This window comes from Hyperolius riggenbachi, chromosome 1, assembly GCF_040937935.1.
Source record: "Hyperolius riggenbachi isolate aHypRig1 chromosome 1, aHypRig1.pri, whole genome shotgun sequence".
NCBI lineage: Eukaryota > Metazoa > Chordata > Amphibia > Anura > Hyperoliidae > Hyperolius > Hyperolius riggenbachi.
This window is the reverse complement of record NC_090646.1, coordinates 253,234,873-253,253,812: the sequence shown is the minus strand read 5'-3', so window position 1 is coordinate 253,253,812 and position 18,940 is coordinate 253,234,873. Positions and strand designations below refer to the sequence as shown.

The 18,940-nt window shown below is 43.9% G+C and overlaps 1 protein-coding gene across 6 annotated transcripts in view; it reads left to right on the top strand.

The window, feature by feature from the left end:
• The window catches only part of USO1 (USO1 vesicle transport factor), a 95,303-nt gene that overhangs the window by 34,149 nt on the left and 42,214 nt on the right, over positions 1-18,940 (top strand). For 3 of the 6 annotated variants that reach the window (XM_068232858.1, XM_068232850.1, XM_068232842.1), the window contains 7 exons: positions 2,193-2,313; positions 2,400-2,578; positions 3,576-3,716; positions 8,455-8,543; positions 9,447-9,601; positions 11,738-11,943; positions 14,712-14,732. In XM_068232858.1, the coding sequence (XP_068088959.1) occupies positions 2,193-2,313; positions 2,400-2,578; positions 3,576-3,716; positions 8,455-8,543; positions 9,447-9,601; positions 11,738-11,943; positions 14,712-14,732 (912 nt within the window). The remainder of the gene's footprint in view (positions 1-2,192; positions 2,314-2,399; positions 2,579-3,575; positions 3,717-8,454; positions 8,544-9,446; positions 9,602-11,737; positions 11,944-14,711; positions 14,733-18,940) is intronic. The other 3 variants (XM_068232885.1, XM_068232876.1, XM_068232868.1) reach the window with 1 other exon arrangement.

Genomic DNA, 18,940 nt, shown 5'->3' with positions numbered 1-18,940 from the left:
TACATTTAATACCTTTTGTATTGATTACCTAGGCTATTTAAACCTAAATAGTGATAAGGCTTCATGTTCAGCCATACCTTAGTTAGCAGGGCTGCTACTTTCTAAAAAGAATTAAACTCACTTAACTAAAATGACCTACTCTTAGGCACATAAATGAAGCATTCCCTGTGTGTAAAAATGTTTGCTTTCAATGCAGGGAACAGTACAAGTTTGTACTGCTCTGCTAGTCAGCAAATGTAATCATTGCCAACTAGAAGCTCTCTGAATGGTCTCTTTACGCCCCTCCTGCTCTGTTGAAGTGACTCAGCCATTGCCAAGGCAATGTGTCTATTCAGCAGAGGAGGCAGTGAGAGCAAAGTGAAGAGACCAGGCAGAGAGCTTATCCTGGACGGCATTGATTAAATTTACCATTTAGCAATTGTAATCAATACCTGCGTTCAAAGTAAAACATTTTATACACAGGGAATACGTTCAAATAGTTTTTATGTACCTAGGAGTAGGTACTTAAATTTTAGTTTAGGGAGTTACTTTAAAGAGAACCTGTAACTAAAAAAAAAATCTCCCTCTGGGAGATACTTACCTCGGGAGGGGGAAGCCTCAGCGTCCCAATGAGGCTTTCCTGTCCTCTGTAGCCTCGGGTAATCCAACGCTGGCTCCCCCAAAACTTTCTCAACAAAGCCTGCCAATTACTGCGCAAGTGTGGCGATATTTACCGACCGTTATACTGTGCAGGCCCAGTAGTGGCTCTTTGTTTGGGCTAAGGCGGAAATGGCCTGTCCCAATCGATCCACTCTATTGCGCAGGCGCAAAGAACTCGGGCCTGTGCAGTAGAGCGGATACGTTCGGGCTCGGCTATTTCTGCGTTAGCCTGAATGAAGAGCCGCTACTGCGCCTGAGCTGGATCGTGGTAAGTACATTTTACCTCGCCGCTGTTCGGCGGGTCGAAGCGCTGGATTGCCGGGACGGAGGAGGATGGGAGAAGCCAGGTTAGGGCTTCCCCCTCCCAAAGTAAGTATACCCCAGAGGGTTTTTTTTTGTTTGTTTTTTTTTGTTAAAGTTTTCTTTAACGTGCCCAAACTTCCTAATGGGTTAGTGAAGACCCAACTATACCTCCTTACCACCTTCTCATTTAGTGCCTTTCCACACAGTCTGTTACCCTGCCTCACTGGGCATAATCACCACATGGCAGCATGATACAGATACATTTCTATGAGGCTTTAAAGGACTTATGAGGCCTGATTTGTAAAACATAAATAAAAAAAGTTAGATACCTGTGTGTGTTTACAAGGCACGGAGGACGCCGTCCGCGCCCTCCGTGCCTTTCCGCCGGGTCCCTGCTGCTTAATATCCCCCGAACGTCCCACGACCGCACGGCCCGGGTCGGGCTCTCCAGCCTTCACAAAGATGGCCGCCGAAGCTGGCCGCGGCTGCGCAGTCCGCATAGCCGCGAGTGCGGCTGCGCAGCTCTAAGGCCAACTCCCCGATCCACGCTACTGTTACGTGGATCAGGAGGTTGGCCTTAGAGCTGCGCAGCCGCACTCGCGGCTATGCGGACTGCGCAGCCGCGGCCAGCTCCGGCGGCCATCTTGATACAGGCGGGGGAGCACAACCTGGGCCGCGCGGTCGGGGACCGTTCGGGGGGCTGTTCAGCGGCGGGAACCAGGCGGAACGGCACGGAGGACGCGGACGGCGTCCTCCGTGCCTTGCAAACACACACAGGTATCTAACTTTTTTTATTTCTTTTTTACAACTCAGGCCTCGTAAGTCCTTTAAACATTGAGTTAGGTGCAGCTTTTTCCGATGCAGTAAAGCGCAGCATGCATACAGTGGAAGTGAGGCATACTTTTATTGTACTGTATGTCTTACGTTACTGATGGGGTGTGACTTTTAGGCCCCGTTGCTATCTGATTGCAATGCAACTGACTGTGTGAATGGGCTCTTACTGTCTTTGTACCAGTGCAGCGACACGTAGCAGTGATATGAGTTGGGCAGCTATGAATTCATGTATTAAGCTGGATTTTCATCAGACTTTAGTGACTTGGGTTTCAGGTTTGATCTGTCATAGAAATCTGACACTGCTGCATAGTGGCAGCAATTCCACCTTTAGAGTTGTATCCTCTACACTGTTACTTTAAAAGTTCCACTGATTGGTGAAAAATGCAAACTACAGTATGTTGTATGTTCTTCTTCAGGGTCTTTTACTGCTCCAGCAATTGACAAAAGGCAATGCTGCTATCCAGAAAATTGTAGCTTTTGAAAATGCTTTTGAAAGACTGCTTGACATTATCACCGAAGAGGGAAACAGTGATGGGGGTATGTGGTCCATACAAGTGCACTAGAAAACAGGATCTAAAACTTGAGGGTCTCATTTTAATGAGGTTTGTTTGCTACCATTGCAGGCATTGTCGTTGAAGACTGTCTAATATTACTCCAAAACCTACTTAAACATAACAACTCAAATCAGAATTTCTTCAAAGAAGGATCCTACATCCAGCGCATGAAGCCGTGGTTTGAAGTGGGAGATGACAACTCTGGATGGTCTGCACAGAAAGTGACAAACCTTCATTTAATGCTGCAGGTATAGCGCTAGAGTGATAATCCTTGTTTATATATAAAATGACTGCTGAAATTTTTGTTAGTTATCCCATTGGGTTTCAGGGAGGTTTTTTACTTGCATATGTAAGTACTTTAAAGGGAACGTAAACTGAGAGGGATATGGATGTTTCCTTTTAAATAATACCAGTTGCCTGACAGTCCTGCTGATCTCTGTGGCTGCAGTAGTGGCTGAATCACAGACCTGAAACAAGCATGCAGCTAATCCAGTCTGATCTGCTGCATGCTTGTTGAGGGGCTGTGGCTGAAAGTATTAGAGACACAGGATCAGCAGGAGAGCCAGGAAACTGGTATTATTTTAAAAGGAAAAATCCATATCCTTCTGAGTTTAGGTTCCCTTTAAGTGTTTGCCCACGAAACGGCATCAAGAAAAGATAAATTGGAGCGCATATCTAATATGTCTGTATGTACAGTATGTAGTTATTTGGGCACTGTGGCCCAGTGCTGCTTTATCCCTTGCTGGGATTTGTAATTAACAGCGATGCTTATCCCTCTCCACTCAAAAAAATCTAGAAGGTAGACAGATTATGCTACTGATATCTGGGGATGGTGTTTAACCCCCCCAAATCCCCCCTCCCTATCAGAAGTGCCATTCTCTTGTTTTTTTTCCCCTACTAGTCTCTTTGGATAGACAGGAGGTGATGTCTGTGCTGGTTACATCAGCCAACATGCATTGAAGGTGCACTGGCTGCAGTGACTAGATATCTGGACACCCTAGATAGAGGATTTAGTTTAGTTTGTTGATGATGCAGTTTCAGAACAGATTTGTATGCGTATGAGTTTTTCAATCTTTACTTTTTTAACATGTAGCAAGTGAAAAAGAAAACTAAAAACAGGATATAAAGAAAGTAACAGCAAACTTTTTTTAATTAGGGACAAAGTATGTTGAGTCCAATTCATCAGCCTTACATGGATAATATTAAGACATGTGGTGTGTAATAAGTGCCATTGTATGTTTACAGCTGGTCCGTGTGCTGGTTTCTCCAGTAAATCCTCCTGGTGCCACCAGCAGTTGCCAAAAGGTCATGTTCCAGTGTGGACTGCTACAGCAGCTCTGCATCATCTTAATGGCAACCGGTGTCCCTGCTGACATTCTAACAGAGGTATTTTCTGCTTTTTATTTATATATATATATATATATATATATATATATATATATATATATATATATATATATATATATATATATATATATATATATATATATATATATATATATATATATATATATCCTTTATTATTATTATTATTACTTTTTTTCGCTTTGTCTATATGTTTCCTTACCCGTTTGAAAATAATCTCTGTTGAATATCCAGTGTTGTCACTTGTTGGCAGTACAAAGCTTGGGAGAATTTAATGATGTGTGGAAATGCAGCTGATGATTTTTATTGGTCCAAAATTTGCATAAACTGGAAATGATTAACATCTCACTGACCATCACTTTGACTTGACCAAGGAGTTCTCAGTAGCAGTCACAGATTTTAATGGTTTTAAAATGCACCTGTCTAATAAAAACCCATTATTAGTGCATTTTAGTGTCCATTAAAGGAGGTGGTGGCAGTTCAGTGGAGCTCGCGTTCTTACCTCTTGTTGACCTGGCTTCCTTTACTGAATACTTCCCTATTTACAAATACACTTTTGATTGAGGGAGCCTCCTGTACCACTATGACAGTCTTGCATACTTGTATTCAGTGATGTTTCTAGTCCAACTTCAGATCTTACCCACCAGTTACTTCTCTGGCATGTAAGCATCTCCAGCAGCAACATTTTAAGTAGCTGCAAATCATCTCAAAATAAGTTGTGAAATGCATTTCCATGATAAAGCAGCTAGTGTGACTTGTTAAAGGTGGCTTTATTAACACAGACACCTAGACACCTACAAGACTGACAAATACAGTCATGGCAGTGCTTGTATAAAGCCAAGATGAAATAGGGAAGATATTTGGTTAGACATTGGTTAGTACATAGTTTATGCAGAAGAAGTAGAAACAGATTAATATCCAAGCAGTGTTATTGGGTTAAACTATATGGGTTTTAAGGAATAGGATGTAAAATAAATTGTTCTAGATCAAAGGAGAAGCTCTTGGGATTATTTCAAGCTCTTGGGATTCTTTCATGCTGTACATTTTTAAACACACAGCGTCGATCCATTGTTGTTTTTTTTTAAAGGATTCCTGAAGGGAGGAACGAATATTTATTTCATTTTAAACATTGCTAATTGCCTGGCTTTCTTGCTGATCCTCTGCCTCTGATACTTTTAGCCAGAGACCCTGAACAAGCATGCAGATCAGGTGCTCTGACTGTAGCCAAAGAGATCAGGGCTGCTAGACAACTGGCATTGTTTAAAAGAAAATAAATATGGCTGCTTCCATATCCCTCTAACTAGAGCATTCCATATCCCTCTAACTAGAGCATTTTTAAGATGGTAAATTAGTGAGGGGATGTATGAAGCTCACATATCCTATAACAGTGATGGCGAACCTATGGCACGCGTGCCCGAGGCTGCGCGCAGAGCCATCTCTGTGGGCACGTGTGCTGTGTCTGCCATCACCATTAATCTTTATAACCACCGCTGCCGACCCAGAACGCCGCATGTCTAGAGGGAGCAGAGCAGGACTAGCATCAGTGCACGGAGATGCTTTTCAAAGCTCTGCCCCCCTTTCCTGCTCTGCTTGTCAAACCTTTCTGGGTCACGACAATCTTTTTGCAGGAGGAGGAGTAGCTGTCCTTTGAGCTGCCGTCACTGCTAAGCTCCACCCCCCTGCAGTTCGTCGGCGGCTTTAGTCCTGACCCTGAGAGGAGAGAGGAGCTGAATCTGGTCCTCCCTGGCCAGCAGCACCAGCCGCAGAATTGCTCTGTCCACCTCAGCCTGCATATACAGACGTAAGTCTGTAAAATCTTTTCAGCTACTGTCTCTGTGGGTGGGGGGCAGCAGTAACCTTATTAACTGTTCAGGGGTAGGGGTGGGCAATCTGTCGCCCAATTAGTCTTTAACTGTCCGTGGGGTGGGGGGGGGGAGCGTTTAATCTTTTATCCAATTAGTCTTTAAAGTGTACCTGAGACGAGAAGCATCTCAGGTACCATACTTACCCGGAGTTTCCTTAAGCCCCCTTAGGGCCGCTTGCCCCTTGCCGTTTTCCCCGGGAGGCTCCTTTCACTTGCAATTCAGCCCAAAAGCCTGGCCGAGTCGCGCATTCGCAGCCCAGCCAGGCACTCCTCCGTCTTACTCCTGTGGCTGGGAGGGTTACCCACAAGGGCAGAAAACTCCTTAAGTCGGGAGCATCCCAGGCCATGCATGCGTGATGAAGCGTGACTCGGCCAGGCTATCGGTCTGATTTGCAAGTGACAGGAGCCACCCTGCGGAGACGACGAGGGACAAGCGGTCTCAAGGGGGCTTAAGGAAGCCCCTGATAAGTATAGTAGCTGAGACGCTTCTCACCTCAGGGTTTTTTTTTAACTCTCATCGGAAGGGGGAAGTGGCGGCAATGATCTGTCTGGAGGGGGTAAGAGGGTAAACTTGCCCAGTTCATCCTCAACTGTCCTGTCTCCTGTTGCTTAGGAGCCCGGATTGTTGCGAGACGCCGCTGCAGCGTCTCTGCTGTTTCCATGATGTCAGTGCGTATACAAGAGAAGTGCAGGGGGTGGAGAGACAGATGCTCCCAGCCCAGCTGGTGATCACATGGGGCCGGACAGCCAGTGAGGGTGCCTGGAACCATGTGACCCCCAGCCAGGCTGGTTAGCGTCTATGTATCTTCACCTCCTGCACGACACTTATGTTCTTGTATCCAGGGCTGTGGAGTCGGTACAAAAATCCTCCAACTCCGACTCCTCAGTTTATGAAACCACGACTCCGACTCAGTGTACCCAAAATGACCTTGACTCCGACTCCTTAGTCTAATACTTAACAGGGCTGTTGATTTTGTACAAAAATCATCCAACTCCCGACTTCGACTTCTCAGTTTATGAAATCAACGACTCCGACTCCGGGTGCCCAAAATTGCCCCGACTCCAACTCCGACTCCACAGCCCTGCTTGTATCCGCGTGTGCCTTGGTAACACTGGAGGCCAGCATCTCCACCAGCCAGGCCAGCATCGCCGCCAGCCAGGCTTCAGCATAACCGCCAGCCAGGCTTCAGCATAACCACCAGTCAGCCCTCACCATCCCCGCCAGTCAGGCCAGTACAGCATCACTGCCAGCCAGGCCAGCATAGCCTCCCTGCCAGCCAGACCATGCAGCTCAGCATCATAGCATCACCACCACAAAGCCCAGCAACACCACCAACCCAGCACCACCGCCAGCATAGCACAGCACCCAGGCCAGCCAACTGAATACAAGACAGAAGTCAGGTGAGGGGACTGCCTATTTATGTGAAATGCTGCCTATTTATGATATTTAAGTTACAAGACTGCTAGGTTTATGTACATTTGGCCCCATCCATGATCACACCCACTGTCCGATTGCATAATAACGCCTAATTTTTGCTGCGGCATGCTGCGTTAGTCCCTGATGTGTGTTGATTGATTGATTCATTTTAAATGCAGGGTAATTGCTGCAATTCATTTGTGGGACCAATTCATGTATTTTGAATTTTGTGGAGTAATTGCTGCTTTTTATATGTGGGGGTAATTGCTGTTTTTTATATATGAGGGTTATTTCTGCTTTTTATTTTTTTTTATATTGGGTAATTGCTGAATTTTAAATGTAAAGTGGTCTTTAATGTATGAACTTTGTGTGAACTAAAACCAAAGTATCCTATACAATAAAATCCCTGTGTCACTGCGTCCAGCTGTCTTTGTTTTTTGCTACTGCGGATGTGCCGAGTAACGGACAGCTGGACGGGAGCGAGGCAGGCGAGCACACTGGCGGCGGCAGAAAAAAGACCTAGAGCCCGTTTTTAAACGGGCTTGGGTCTACTAGTTCAATATAAATTGCCATGTTGGCACTCTGTGATAAATAAGTGGATTTTGGGCCGCAATTTGGGCACTCTGCCTCTGAAAGGTTTGCCATCACTGTCCTATAACGTGATGTAGTTAAGAGTTTGAAATTTGTACTGGATTCTCTGTCCGGTCTGCAATTAGTTGACAGGTTGGTGAGAAGAGCAGGAGCAGAGTGACAGGGTGATGAGTTAACAGGCAGAACATAACAATACACTTGTATATATTTCAGAGCTGGGGAGTCAGTCGAGGAGTCGGAGAAATTATTGTGTATCTGGAGTCAGAGGTTTCATAAACTGAGGAGTGGGGGTTAGAGTCAGATGATTTTAGTACTCACTCCATAGCCCTGCAAGGGCTGTGGAGGCTGAGTCAGAGTAATTTTCGGTACCTGGAGTCGGTGGTTTGATAAACTGATGAGTTGGAGATCGGATGATTTTTGTACTGACTTCACAGCCCTGATATATTTACTGAATATCTTTCATTAGACTCCGTATAGCTCATTTAAAAATGTTTTGTACATATCAGAAATGGCATTTTAAAATGTTATTGCAAACAAACAACCATTTTCCAATTGCTGTAGATCTGACATGGGGCTTGACTCTTGTCAGATTATCATCTCATGACTTTAGCCCGTGGGAAAGTTCCTATGTAAGTCACTGAATAGCTGGGGATGTACCTGATGCGCAGCTGCTAGGTATGCCCTTTATTTTGCATGTCCTGTCTTTTATTTTTGCCATTCCTCTTGTGCATTTTAGTTTATTGATGCCTATGCTTTTCTCACTTCTGCCAAACATGATGTGCACATTTGGGTGAGAGTATTTTATATTTGAAATACATGGTGAGTAGAATTTGCAGAATACAGTATGGTGGGATTTTCACCTCTAATTCTCTTTTATTCCTTGGTAGACTATAAACACAGTATCTGAAGTAATAAGAGGCAGCCAAATTAACCAAGACTATTTTGCATCTGTTAATGCACCATCAAATCCTCCCAGGTAATCACAGACCCTTTTCTGTAGATGTATTTCAAATATTCTTTTATCTTGCAAATGTTGTATTTTGCAGGTATGTGATAAGCCAGACTCATGCACGTTTGGTACTTGTTAATGTGTACCTGAGCCGCAGCTCAGGTCAAAAATCACATTCTTGCCTAAGTAGAGGGAAGCCTCTGTATCCTGTAGAGCACAGGTGTCGAACTCCAGGCCTGGAGAGCCGGAGCCATGCCAGTGTTCAAGATGGACTGAGAAAGAGAGAAATGTGTTCTACCTGATGGACCACACCTTCCTGATCGAAACCCGTCAATTCATTTGAGCTGTGACAAAAATGTGTGAGGACCTCGGCCCTCGTAGGACCGGTTTGACATGCCTGCTGTAGAGGCTTCCCTTGGCATCCTCTATTTCACTGTTGCTGCTCGCTGACCCCCAGAAAATTGCATACAAGGGCTTCTCCGTAATCTGATCTGAGCCACTCTCCTCTTCAAACATGGCTGAACTGCACCTGTGCAAGTCCGGCTGGGCCTGCACAGCAAGCTGTAGCCACGTGCACAAGCATCTCCATGCTACTACACAGGCGCAGTCGTGCTCATACAACTGCAGCATGGCCACTCTTGTGCCAGAAGAGGAACACTGCCTCGATCAGCTGGAGGGCCCCGGGCAGCAGCAGAGGGATCCCATAGGCTTCCCTCTCCTTAGGGAAAGATGGGGATCTTAAACTGAATTGTGTTTGTTTATATTTGGCACTCATTTTCTTGAGTTCTTGAAATAGTAATAAGTAAATGTGCACCTTATCCATATATGTGCTTATGTTACATTTGCTTAGTGTTTTCCCTGTTGTAATCAAACTGTTTTACTAAAAATGTTATCAATTTCTGTTTTTCCTTTGCTCCTTCCCTTCTGAAGACCGGCAATCGTGGTGCTTTTGATGTCCATGGTGAATGAGAGGCAGCCGTTTGTTTTGAGATGTGCCGTTTTGTACTGCTTTCAGTGCTTCTTGTACAAGAATCAGAAAGGTCAAGCAGAAATTGTAGCAACTCTTCTGCCCTCCACAATTGATGGTAATGCTGCTGTCTGCACAGTCCTGTCTGTTTCTGCTCAGCTCATGCATGATGCCATGGAATTGGTCATCTTCCCTTTGATGGATTATCTACTTATGTCTAGCCCCAATAAGCTATACAAGGCACTTTTCCTGTAAAAATATCTGCCAAGCTGTCTAAATGGTAACCTGTATTGACATGCATTTGTGTATTAACATTACTTAAAGGAATACTATCGATTCACATATTCCTCTCACACTTGATCAGTTAACTCTATGTGTAACTCTGTGTGTGACAGAGGCAAGGCTCCCAACAGCTGCAGCTCCTGTGTCCTGTGTTTCTGACTGAAGTGTCTGAAGAGAGCAGAGGAAATGTAACTAATTGTCACAGCTTTTCATACTGATTTTGCTTTCAGAGTTTGATATGTTTGATATTTGCTTTCTGTAGCCTGATATGCAACTCTGGCTGTGCATTGAAGCAGACACCCCTTCTGCAATTGATTTGTCCCAATATAGCTAAATCCTACCCTCAATTAATTACAGTTTTTGCCTCTGATATTTAACATGAAAAGTAGGAAAATGTTTACACAGCTACTTAGACATTATTTGCACACTGTCATTTTAGAACAATTGGGTATCGATAGTATTCCTTTAAAAGACAGATGTAACCTTTTAAAACAAAGAAGTTAGATACTCACCTAAGAAGGAAAGGCTCTAGATCCCTTAGACCATTTCTTTCTGAGTCCCCTTGTTCCACCATCTGGCCCACGCTTAAATCTCCTGCTGGCCGTAAGTTTGGGTCTGCTCGAAAGTACTCGGGTCTCCCGGGCATGCGCTGTACAAAGCCACTCCTCTTCAGGAGTATTTGGAGAACAGAGTACTTAAAATGGCCTTCCGAGGAGATGCAAAGGCCTCTTCGACATTAATGTTGAAGACTGATACAGTGGGCCTGGTGGTGGAACAAATGGATGCACAGAGGAATGGGAAGGCTCAAAGGAATCTACATCCTTCCCTCTTCTTAGGTGAGTATCTAACTTTAAACGTTTAAAAAAAAGTTGTCCTTTAAAAAATGCTTTAAGGACCACTATCACGAAAATCATAAAATTTAAAATACATGGAAACACATACAAATAAGAAGTACATTTCTTCCAGAGTTAAATGTGTTATAAATTACTCTTCTCCTATGTTGCTGTTACTTAAAGTAGGAACTAGAAATCCGACAGAACCGACAGGTTTTGGACTAGCTCATCTCCTCGTGGGGGATTCTCATGGTTTTGTTTAGTTTCAAAAGCACTTAGCGAATGGCAGTTGCTCTGTCCAACTGCCAAAAAAAGTGTGTAGTGAACAGGTACACGGGCCAGCATCTTTATATAAATTCCTTTCAGGGAGTGTCTTTATCAAGAATAAAAACCTTGCTGAGAATCCCCCATGAAGAGATGGACTAGTTCAAAACCTGTCAGTTCTGGCAGATTTCTACTACCGATTATATGTGACCGCAACATAAGAGAAAGGTAATCTATGGCTAATTTTACTCTGGAAGAAACATACTTCTTATTTGTATGCATTCACATGTATTTTACATTTTTATGTATTTACATGTATTTTAAATGGTAAAATTTTTCACGATCGTGGTCCTTTAAGATATTCAGATAGCACTGTTTTGAAAGAAAGGTCATCTAGAAACTTGGAGTTATCAGGCATATTTAATGAAAATAAGTGCTACTTACCCGGGGCTTCCTCCAACCCCAAGCTCCCGGTGAGCCATTCACCGCCGCTGCTTCCCAGTCCCCAGCGATGACGTCAGGCTGACCTGGAGGTCGGCCTGTACTGCGCCAGCATAAGCGGCGCTGTCAATCACCGCCACGGGGACCGGAGCGTACTGCGCAGGAATAGGGAAGAAGCGGCGGCGAACGGCTCACCACAGAGCTGCGGCGAGGGCCGTGCTGGAAACTTGGGGCTGGAGGAAGCCCCGGGTAAGTAGCACTAATTTTCATTAAATATCCCTGATAACTCCTTTAAGCTTGCCCCTTTTTCTAGTCAGATTTATAGAATGATTTAGACATCAATATGTGTGTGTGACTGGCATCTGTGGAGGTAACTTTACGAACCGAGGTGTATACAGTGTGATCATTGCACATGTTACTGATTCCTTCCTCAGCAACCTCACTGTCTGCTGGACAGCTGCTCTGTGGTGGTCTCTTCTCTACGGATTCCCTTTCCAACTGGTGTGCAGCTGTTGCACTGGCTCATGCTCTGCTGGAGAATTCTACCCAAAAAGAACAGCTACTTAGGGTTCAACTTGCAACCAGTATTGGCAATCCTCCAGTTTCCCTATTGCAGCAGTGCACCAACATCTTATCACAGGTAAGAGCATCTTTATGACCTGAGTAACCACTAGCTTTCTTTAGGACAAGTAGTAAGAATACCATGATTATATTCTCTAAATTAAGGATTTGGCTCATTTATAATGCGGTTTCCTTATAATATACTTGCCGGCTTTCCCTTTGAGTATAAGCCACAGGCATCCTATTATTTTTAAAAATCTAACCATTGCACCCAGCTAATTGGAGAACAATATGTGCTTCTTGCTGTTGGAGAGTGCAGCTTTGGTGAGTGGAATAGTTCTGTGCACTGATGTTTTATTAATCTTAATGAATCGGTCTGCCTGCCTGATATGGATGACTTGGGACTTCAACAGTTAAAAACAAGTGCTTTGGGCTTATACAATCTTTGAAGGAGAACTGATGCAAGATCGTGTAGCGTCTTAGGACCATGACTACATGACTACATGACTACATCTATGCTTTAACAAGGTCATGTGGGCTCTGTTTTTATGTAATGTGTCCCCTTGAACCTTAATTGTATTTCCAGAGACACAACAGATCTCTTTCGGGCGTTTATGGCTGTATCAGTATCTAGGCGCTAGTATTCCTGCTTTGACATCACAGTAGGCATGGCTGGCACAACTGGCACGTAGCAAACTATGTGAGATATTTTTAAGAGTTTTCACTTTTTCCTGCTTCACAGTATTTCACAACTTTGCATAACTTGGCAAGCAGCATTCCAAGATTCTCTTTGAATATATGAACTGTAAGCATTTTAGAGTTAGAAGTATGGAAACATAGTTGAATAGCCTTATCAGAAGACCTAACAACAAAAGTTGTATAGGTGAAACTTTTAATGACTAACTGTACAAGAATACTTTGTACGGTTCTGATTCAGTTCTGTATCATGCCTGAAGAAGAAACTTAGAGTTTCGAAAGCTTGCAAAGAAATGTTGTACAGGCAGACAGTAACTGCTTCTGGACCGCGTTGATTGAAATTTACGTCCTGCAGGTGACTGTGCTCCTCTGACAGTACGTAGATTTCAACTTCCCTGCCGCGCGCTGTCACTGATCTTGTCACTCTTTCCCTGCCGCAGTTCACTCGCCCTGCCGTCTGTATAACTGGAGAGTTCTGTGAGCCAGTCAGGAGCCGATTTCATTGGCTCTTGACCGCGGTTTCTGACCTGTGCACAGAGCTCTGCCGTTATAGCGGCGGCAGAGAGGGAGGGGCCTGCGGCAATGAGAGAGCGGCGGGTATGTGCTTTGATTCGTCGGTAAGCACCGTTGTATGGTACCAGCAGTCTCTGGTCCTTAAGGAGCCAGAAACTGCTGGTACGGAAGGGGATAAAGGTATCGCCTAAACATCTTTTGTTGTTATGTCTCCGGATTCTGTCCATGATTTATATCGGACCACACACAACTGAATAGCCTTAATAAGATAATGAACGTTAGGTATGCCAAACTGGTGGAAAATCGGCTTTAGAAAAGTATAATATATAAAAGTTGCCCAATGTACCCCTTAGGGTCAGTACTTAAATGCTAAAGGTAATGTTAATCAGTCTTTTTTGGTTGTAAAACCGTGTTTGAGAAAATGGAACGTTAGGACCTTCTGCACTTAAAAAAATGTCTAAAAATTGTCAATTATATATTTACAGTTTAAAATAGGACTTACATTTCTTTGTTTGATATTTATAAATAAGCCCCTAAGTAAAAAGAGTCTTCATTACCAGATCTTAAAGAAAACCTGTAATGAAAAAAAAACCTCCCCTGGGGGGTACTCACCTCGGGTGGGGGAAGCCTCCGGATCCTATTGCGGCTTCCCCCACCCTCTCGGTCCCACGGCAGCGGCGAAAAAGCTCCCCGAACAGCGGGGATGTAAATATTTACCTTCCTGGCTCTAGGGCAGGCGCAGTTTCGGCTATCCGCACGGAAATAGGTGGCAATAGCCGATCGCTGTCGGGCCGCTCTTCTGCGCAGGTGCATGCCCCCCTGCGCCTGCATAGTAGAGCGGAGCCGACAGAGATCGGCTATTTTTGCCTATCTCCGTGCGGAGATCCGCAACACCGCCCCCGCTGGAGCCAGGGAAGGTAAGTAAATCGACGCTTGTCAGGCTTGCCGAGGGAGGATTCCGGGACACTTCGGGGGAGCCAGCGCTGGATTGCCTGCAGCTACAGGGGAGGGGGAAGCCTCATTGGAACCCTGAGGCTTCCCCCTCCCGAGGTGAGTACCCACCCAGGGGAACTTTTCATTTTTTTGTTACATGTTCTCTTTAATGTTTAAATGGCACTGTGCTTGTCCCCTTCAGCCACTAGATATGTTACCAAACTGTTACGTTTAAAAGCACGGACTTTTTTTGCATGTCCTTTGCGCATCAGTTGTCAGCTGCTTTATAATGCAGTGCATTGGACACAGTGTTTAAGAATCCTTATGACTGCCTCCTCTAAGATGGCATCATAGTCGATGGATCCCTTTCGCATTTGACAGAAATTTTCCCTGCTGACCAGCACAGGTTATTCAAAAGAAAAGAACAATCTTATAACAGACAAGTTAAAAATACTGAAGATTTGCCTTTCTACACACTTTCTGCTTGGGTGAAAACTTGTTTATACTCTACCTATATGTGCATAATGTTGGATCTCATTAACTGAGGAGATGGCGTGTGTATTTCTTTTACTTCATATTTAAATAGAACACTTTAACTTGGGAAAGGTCTTTTTACATTTATGCAAATATTGCATGGCTTGCTTGAAACATATTTAACCTAGTAACTCACGCAAAGATATTAAAATTGTGACATATGATTTGCAGGGGGATAAGATCAACAGACGGGTATGTATATGTTGGCACTGCTTGCTGCCACTGCAAGGCTTCTTTTCCTTGCTTTATGATGTGGGTGTTTTTAATTTAACTTTTGAAATAACTGCCTTGAGGTGTTTCTACTCACACATTCCTCTGTTGCTGTGGTAACCCCATTTTCAGAACATTTGATGGAGCTGGGACTCACCACTGGTGCTTGTTGCGTACAGTAGCGGCATGACAACTCCACGCTTCTAGGGTTTCCTCTCATCTCTAAATCCAGTGAGATGGACACTACACTCCTTTTCCAATTTTAAAGATGTACTTGTGACCCACAAGTGGCCTATTACCATTTTCGATCCACTGTTTAGAGATGACTAAGGAAATTCATAATCCTTACTTCGGTGACATGGCTACATCTTTAAGGCACCAGCTCACACCTTTCCTCCTTTGTTTTGACCTGATTAGGAATTACATTTTAAACTATATTTACTAACTTGTAATCATCTAATGTACCCATACCTGGCTGGTGTGTGAACTGCCATAACATTAATTCTAGCGTTGGGTGGTTACGCTTCAAGTGCTTCCAATGTGGGTTCAAAGGTGACCCTATTGAATATTTGTACTTGGTCTGATATAACCCCCAATGAAAGGCACAGTGTTGCTAGATTCAGGTGTCACCTGCCTTTGTTGGATTTCTTTATTTTTCGATTACAAAGTGATCGATTGAATCATTGATGGATTACTTTGTATGGATACAGTAAAATACTTAAAGGAGCACTATGGTGAAAAAATGTAAAATATGTGCAAACATATACAAATAAGAAATGTTTTTTTTCCAACGTAAAATGAGCCATAAATTACTTTTCTCCTATATTGCTGTCACAGTATGTAGTAGAAATCTGACAGAAATGACAGGTTTTGGAGTAGTCTATCTCTTCATAGGGGATTCTCAGCAAGGCTTTTATTTTTTTTATAAAGGTATTTCCTAAAAAAAGATTTAAACAATGATGCTGGCCAGCTTTCCTGCTCACTACACAGTTTTTTGACAGTTGGACAGAGCAACTGCCATTCCAAGTGCTTTTGAAAATAAATTACTGAGAATCTCCCATGAAGAGATGGACTAATCCAAAACCTGTTGCTTCTGTCAAATTTCTACTACTTACTGTAAGAGACAGCAACATAGGAGAAAAGTAATTTATGGCTCATTTTACTCTCGAAAAAACATACTACTTATTTGTATATGTTGGTGCATATTTTAAATTTTAGAATTTTTTTTGCCATAGTGCCCCTTTAAAGTTCAGTAATTGTCTTCTAATGTTGTATGATCATAACAAGAATTAATAGTTATGTAACTGGCTGCTGTGGTTTGCTAGAACTTTCTTTAACTTAAACGTAAGCTGTCATCTTTGATTTTGTTACCTGTTATTAAGTGGCTTGATTCATTTTGTATACTAAATGTTGTTCAGTCTTTTGAAGTGACCATTTCTGATATTTGCTCATGTCCTTGAATTTTACCACTGTGTATTTTGCTTTACTTTGGATATTTTACCATTTCAGGAAGCATGATAGGGAAGAAATAGAGATGGTATTCAATATTTACCTATAGCTTTTCTTTTTGACTATTAAAGGCAGAGTAAAATAGATTTTTTTTTTTTTTTTTACTAGTACAGAATGCGCCCACCGGCCCAGTAGAAACATATAAATCAGAACCAAAACCCAGAGTTCAGAGTGTTCGCTATCAGTTAATCCACAATGGTGTCTTGTTATCAATATGAAGACAGCGCTCCTCTTCTTTAGAATACAGCCTGTAAAATCAAACAAATCTCAACATAGTGCATTACTGCTGGACTTGCGGAAGTAAACACCACCGTGAAAAAAATAGTGCTCCAATCGTGTACCACACACAGTGCAATTTATCCACACGATCCCATTTAAGATTAAAGGCTCACCAGATGCAATCCACCTCAGGTTTCAGGTGGGTCTCTCATGTAAATCAATCAGTCATAGATCTAGCAGCATTACGTTTCCAACGATTTTAATCCAAAGTATCACTTTAAGAAATCACAATAAAAACAAACATAGTGTAAAACCATTTACAAGCTGCCAATGCCCTGCGTTTAGATTGCACTCACGTAACCAGGGTATGATGTGCGCATATCAGGCCTGCTGTCAGCCTTGCGGTGTCACCTCCGCTGCGGTATCGGCGTCCCGTTTTCCGCTGCGGCGTTCCCGCTCGTCCTCACTAGCTAGCCGGCTCCCGTGATTCAATTCACTTCCAGTGACGTCAGGCGCTCCAGGCTCCGCCGGCGGAGCCTGGAGCGCCTGACGTCACTGGAAGTGAATTGAATCACGGGAGCCGGCTAGCTAGTGAGGACGAGCGGGAACGCCGCAGCGGAAAACGGGACGCCGATACCGCAGCGGAGGTGACACCGCAAGGCTGACAGCAGGCCTGATATGCGCACATCATACCCTGGTTACGTGAGTGCAATCTAAACGCAGGGCATTGGCAGCTTGTAAATGGTTTTACACTATGTTTGTTTTTATTGTGATTTCTTAAAGTGATACTTTGGATTAAAATCGTTGGAAACGTAATGCTGCTAGATCTATGACTGATTGATTTACATGAGAGACCCACCTGAAACCTGAGGTGGATTGCATCTGGTGAGCCTTTAATCTTAAATGGGATCGTGTGGATAAATTGCACTGTGTGTGGTACACGATTGGAGCACTATTTTTTTCACGGTGGTGTTTACTTCCGCAAGTCCAGCAGTAATGCACTATGTTGAGATTTGTTTGATTTTACAGGCTGTATTCTAAAGAAGAGGAGCGCTGTCTTCATATTGATAACAAGAGTAAAATAGATTGCAGAAGTATTTCTGCATTCCATTTTACATGTAATATAATGCTTTTGGGGGTTTTTTTCTCCGCTTCTACAAAGGTTTGCATTGATTTTATGTCTGTCAGTGCGCAGGGTTAAGCCAGGTACACGTGTTTGATTAACTGAGGCAACCTTTTAGGATCTTCTCAGCTGAGAATCTAGCATGGATACGGGTGTCCCCCAGCATTTCCTGAATATCCGGCATGCCACATCATCAGTGACAAGCGATGTTAGACCACATCATTCTCCTCACCTTGCCTGCCGGAAGCCATAGTCCCTCCTCTCCACTCCATAGCATTAGAACATGTCGCAAGTCCTAGTGACACATCTATACAGCACTCAGTCTCTGTGTGGGGCCTTAGGGATCAAGTCTGGATTTGACAAGTCACGGAACATTTTATATCCTGTTTTTCCCCTGGCAGACTCAAAGCGCCAGAGCAGCAGCCACTAGGGCGCACTCAATAGGCAATAGCAGTGTTATGGAGTCTTGCCCACGTTCTCCTTTCTGAATAGGTGCTGTCTTACTGAACAGGAAGAACCCGGGTCTCCTGTGTCAGAGGCAGAGCCCTTACACTATCCACCCACTATTTGTGTGGATGACAGTAATTGTACGTTTGTATTGTACAATTAAACTGCAGATAGTGGGAAAGGGCTTCCAAGGGTGGGATTTTGATGGGGAAAAGTTACATTGCACCAATGAAATCTCTTTGGCCTATATGCAGCAATAGAAGACTAATTTACATACTACAGCTCAACAGAATAATAATACATGCTATGTAGAAATCTGCAGTGATCGCTTGTAAAAATATTCTCAGGTAAGTGTTTTGGTGCAACGTTAGCTGTATACAAGACCCAAAACACTGCATTTCTCTTCACATGAATGACAGTGTTACATTTGTCTCCACTAGAGGATCCCTTTTACCACGTTCCTTATGCTGGGGATACACTGTACGTTTTCCCCCTTATCAATTGAGCCACTGATGGCGTGATTGATAATTTCCGACAGGCCCGATGACCCCGCTCGATCGAGATAAGGATGCGCCCGCGGGGACGAGCGGGAATCGATCCGGGCAGCGGCGGGGACGCGGCGGGAGTCAATCCGGCGGCTAAATGAGCCGCTGGGTCGTACTGTGTATCCCCAGAATTACAGGCAATCATAAATGGAACTCTCCTTAATGCTGGGGATACACGGTACGTTTTCCCCCTTATCAATCGAGCCGCTGATTACTCGATTGATAATTTCAGACAGGTCCAATGACCCTGCTCAATCCCCGCCCGTGGACAATAGCGGGGAGTCGAGCGGAGGATAAGGAAGCGCCCACGGGGACGAGCGGGAATCAATCCGGATGGCGGTGGGGAC